The 3791-nt window shown below is 34.6% G+C and overlaps 1 protein-coding gene across 1 annotated transcript; it reads right to left on the minus strand.

Moving 5' to 3' along the window:
- Nucleotides 1-792: 792 nt before the first annotated feature.
- On the minus strand, nucleotides 793-2318 carry LOC132111951 (uncharacterized). The gene is made up of 3 exons (XM_059519553.1): nucleotides 2181-2318; nucleotides 1963-2085; nucleotides 793-1206 (listed from the first exon to the last, which is right to left on the minus strand). Exons 1-3 carry the CDS (start codon nucleotides 2316-2318, stop codon nucleotides 793-795), a joined length of 675 nt encoding a protein of 224 aa, XP_059375536.1.
- Nucleotides 2319-3791: the final 1473 nt, after the last annotated feature.

The following is a 3791-nucleotide window of genomic DNA, read 5'->3' on the forward strand; positions in this document are numbered from 1 at the left end:
GTGACTGAATGTCCTCTTAGGCAAAACCAGCAAGGCAAATCATATGGCTATGTTAGGCTACACTCTTCAGAATGGGCTAGGTCATAGGTTAGTAAAATAAACAATTAAGAAGAGGAAGAATCCATGACCACACCTGAAATCCTAAGAAAAGTTTTTTGATCTCATTATTCGGTTGGCACCAGGCAAATTTCCACCAATATTAATAACATAAGCGATCGTATTACTTTACATCAGTAAAAGTCAAAACCTGTTTCCAGTTACATTTATTGATCATCTTGTTACTGTGACAGGGAATATTAATCACTTTCTATTTTTCATACATCTTGCATGGAGCTTCTCAGAATTACATTATTAACCGATCAATATTATGTTATTATTGAACGCTGGTCCCAAGAGGAGAGATACAATCGTAACTCTATCACCTATATTAGTAGAAGAAAGCAGGAAGGTCACATTAAAGTAAGGTCAAAAAGTTTATTTGGAATCATTATATTTTCCATTCATCCATCTATCCCTTTTTTTATACTCCAAACCAGGCATGTGGACACATAGACATCAAAGGGGGCTTGAGCACCTGCCCTTTTTCTTCCTCTAGAGAAAATGCCCTAATTTGTTATTTATTTATTTTTTTACATACATTGATATATGAATATATGTTTGTGTGTCTGTGTGTTTCTGTGTGCGCCATCACAATTCCAAATTAGCGTCAAATCATCTTTTCCAAGAACTCCACTGTCACATAACATTTGATACTCTTCACCAGACTGTATGTTAGAGAGAACCCCACAGGTTCTAGTTTTTTCCATTGACACCATATTCTTGCAAAAGCTGCTGAATCTGTGCATACAGGGGCAACACAAGAAAATAGAATCCATTCTTAAGGTTTGCATTGGCATCAAATTCTGTATTGCAAGTGTCACACTGAGAGGGACAGTCTCCTCTGACGCCTAGGTATTTTAAACAACTTTCACAATAAAAGTGAACTTCAAATTTAGATGAACTTCCAAAATCTTTGTGGAAAAGGTAATGTGAAGATGGGATCAGACCTGGAAACATTGTGTTAAACATTTCCAGTAAGTGAGTAAGTGCTTTGCCTGTTAAATTGTGTCGTAACAGACAGGACATCAGCATTAATACACTTACTTTTGAAATTGGTGCACCAGGATACAAGGGCTTGTCACCAGTAACGGCTATATCTTCATTTCCCTACAGGGAGAGAGACACAAAATATTTAAAAATGTGAGCAGCAGAATGATCAGGAATATCAGTCCAGCTTATTTTCTTTCCTTTTCTTGGGTATATTTCCTAGAAATATTTACCCTGGATAATCACAAAATGGCTTCACTTTTTTCACTTTAAATCACTTTAACATATCCTAGCTGCAAACCAAAAATAAAAGGGTATAAAAAATAAAAATAACAGGGTTTGGTACATTCTTGAATTTTAGAATTGCCCAGGAATGATATGTCGTAATGGTGTCTGTGACGAGTGGGGCGGGGCCGAGGGACATGGGAGCGAGGCCGGGGGAGTGATTGGAGATGAACTACACCTGTTCGACCCACCGGTCTCGAGGCCCATGGAGGAGATGGAAGGATATAAAACTGGAGCGACGACAGTGAAGGACGAGAGAGGACCAGGCCTGGGATTTTAGTTGTGTTTTGGTTTTATTTTGCGCGCATCAGTCGTCCGTGAGGGGCTGATGCGCTGCTTTGTGTTTATTTTGATCATTAAAGTTTTCTGTTGATTGTGCGCCGGTTCCCGCCTCCTTCTTTCGGATGAATACAAAGGTTAATTCATTACAGTGTCAATATTCTCATTAGTTTTTATTTGTGCTTTCATGGGTTGGTAAGGCAGAATACTTTATTTGTATCTGTCAATTCACTTCCGTATTTTGGCAAAACAGGTCTACGTGAACTATTACACTAACAAAAACACTGTGTCACAGAACCATTTACTACATACCACTGATAATTCAGATGTGTTTTCTCCACTAGTACTGCCCTCCATCAAGTCTTCTCTGTCCACATAATTTTCATCTTCAGAATCAAGCATGTTCCCTTCAGAATCTGACAGGTCTTCCTCATTCTACAGGTTATAAATGAAAATATGATGTGAAATATTATCAATGAATGAAAAGGGTATTTAACCAAAGGTAAAACATGCGTGATATGTGTATTTACTTCTTGAATGTCAGCACAAAATAAACTGGTCCTGATGGATCTGTCTTTGTCCACTTCGTCTGGTCCACTGTTGGACGTATTACTCAGGATGTCTTTTGTGTTTGTTTTGGTCATTCCCATTGTCTTGATCATCCTCATCCTTCAAAAAAAATGGGAAGGATGACATGTCAAGGAAATTCCTTATACCTTTAATAATATATTGATAGTTTTAGCAATTTATAAAGTAGCCTAAAATAAATTAAAAAGTAAAAAAAAGTGCCATAAATTCAGCCAAATATAAGACCAAAGAGGATAGATAAAAGTCCTCAAATTAAATGATTTATACATTATAATTGTTACTAAATAATTATTAGAATCAGTGTTGTTGCACATATGGACATTCGTTTGAAATAGTCACCTCCTACAGGAATATTGGCTTATTTTGATTGTAACAGACATTCATTTCATGCATTTTTAGAAGTTGTTGTCATTTATAAAGTACAATAAATCAAAAAGTATTTTTTTGTGTGTCAATAGATTTGATGGTGTGCTGAATTTCATTAGATGACATAGCCTAGGTGCAGGCAAATTAATTTTATAGTATGTTTGTGTTGCTCTTTCATTTATATTTTATTTTATTTTTTTGTAGTTTTTGCATCCTTATGTGGATCAACATAATTTGATGAGAACATACTGAATTTATTTGTATTTTTGAAATTCAATAAAACAATTATGAATAAAATAAGAAAGAAACAATTCCCCGTAGTACGGAGCAATAGGCTGTCGGGTCCGTGTGTTTTTGTGTCCATTCGTTTTCCGTTTTTAACCCGTAATTGAAAAATGAAAAATGAACTGTCCCAGCTAAAAAAATTTTGTTCTAAAAATGTTCTGAGAACATTATCTTGAAATGTTCTAATAATGTTTTAAGCGGGTAGTTTTATTTTAGTTTCCAGAATGTTCTCCTAAAAGGTAGGAAAACATTCTCTAAAAATGTTTAATGATAACATTGTTAAAACATATTCCCTAATGTTCTTATAACATTTTAATTGAGTAGTTTTATTTAAGTTTCCAGAATGTTCTCCTTGAAAGTTAGGATAACATTCTATAAGAACACGCTAAAAAGGTTTAATGATAACATTGTTGGAACATTATTTATAACATTTTTAGTGGGTAGTTTTATTTAAGTTTCCACTTAAACTTTTTGTCCCTTTATTAAACATTTAAAATATTCACAAATTAATATGGAAAAAATGTAAGGCTATTTTTCTTTTTTTTTTTGAAGGCCAGTTCACGGAGATTATGAAAGCACGTCTGGTTGTTTTATTTTATTATAGGCTACAAAAGCACAACGTTTTCTTGTTATTGTGAGATTACACAAATAAAAGTATAGTTGCGAATGATGTATTATTATGTTGTATGTCCAGAAATGATAGAGTTTTTAAATTGTTTCCACTGTTGATAGGAAATGCAAGGGTTCGCGCCCGTACCTCCTTGCAGTGCGCGCTCCAGACGCCCCACAAACCCTTGGATATGCGTCAAAATCTTGTGTTTATTTGTGATAATCTTGGCCCTGTATTATTATTGTCTAACCTGTATTATGAATGAAATTTGATTAATTACTTTGTTCGTTTT

The sequence above is a fragment of the Carassius carassius genome, chromosome 31, assembly GCF_963082965.1.
Source record: "Carassius carassius chromosome 31, fCarCar2.1, whole genome shotgun sequence".
NCBI classification, from domain to species: Eukaryota; Metazoa; Chordata; class Actinopteri; order Cypriniformes; family Cyprinidae; genus Carassius; species Carassius carassius.

What these genes read in the sequence shown, in the direction of transcription:
- LOC132111951 (XM_059519553.1), bottom strand. Translation starts at nt 2,318, where the DNA reads ATGAGGATGATCAAGACAATGGGAATGACCAAAACAAACACAAAAGAC. An exon ending in TTTGTGCTGACATTCAAGAA is followed by an intron (nt 2,086 to 2,180) that starts GTAAATACACAT and finishes TATAACCTGTAG; the next exon opens with AATGAGGAAGACCTGTCAGA. An exon ending in ACACATCTGAATTATCAGTG is followed by an intron (nt 1,207 to 1,962) that starts GTATGTAGTAAA and finishes CTCTCCCTGTAG; the next exon opens with GGAAATGAAGATATAGCCGT.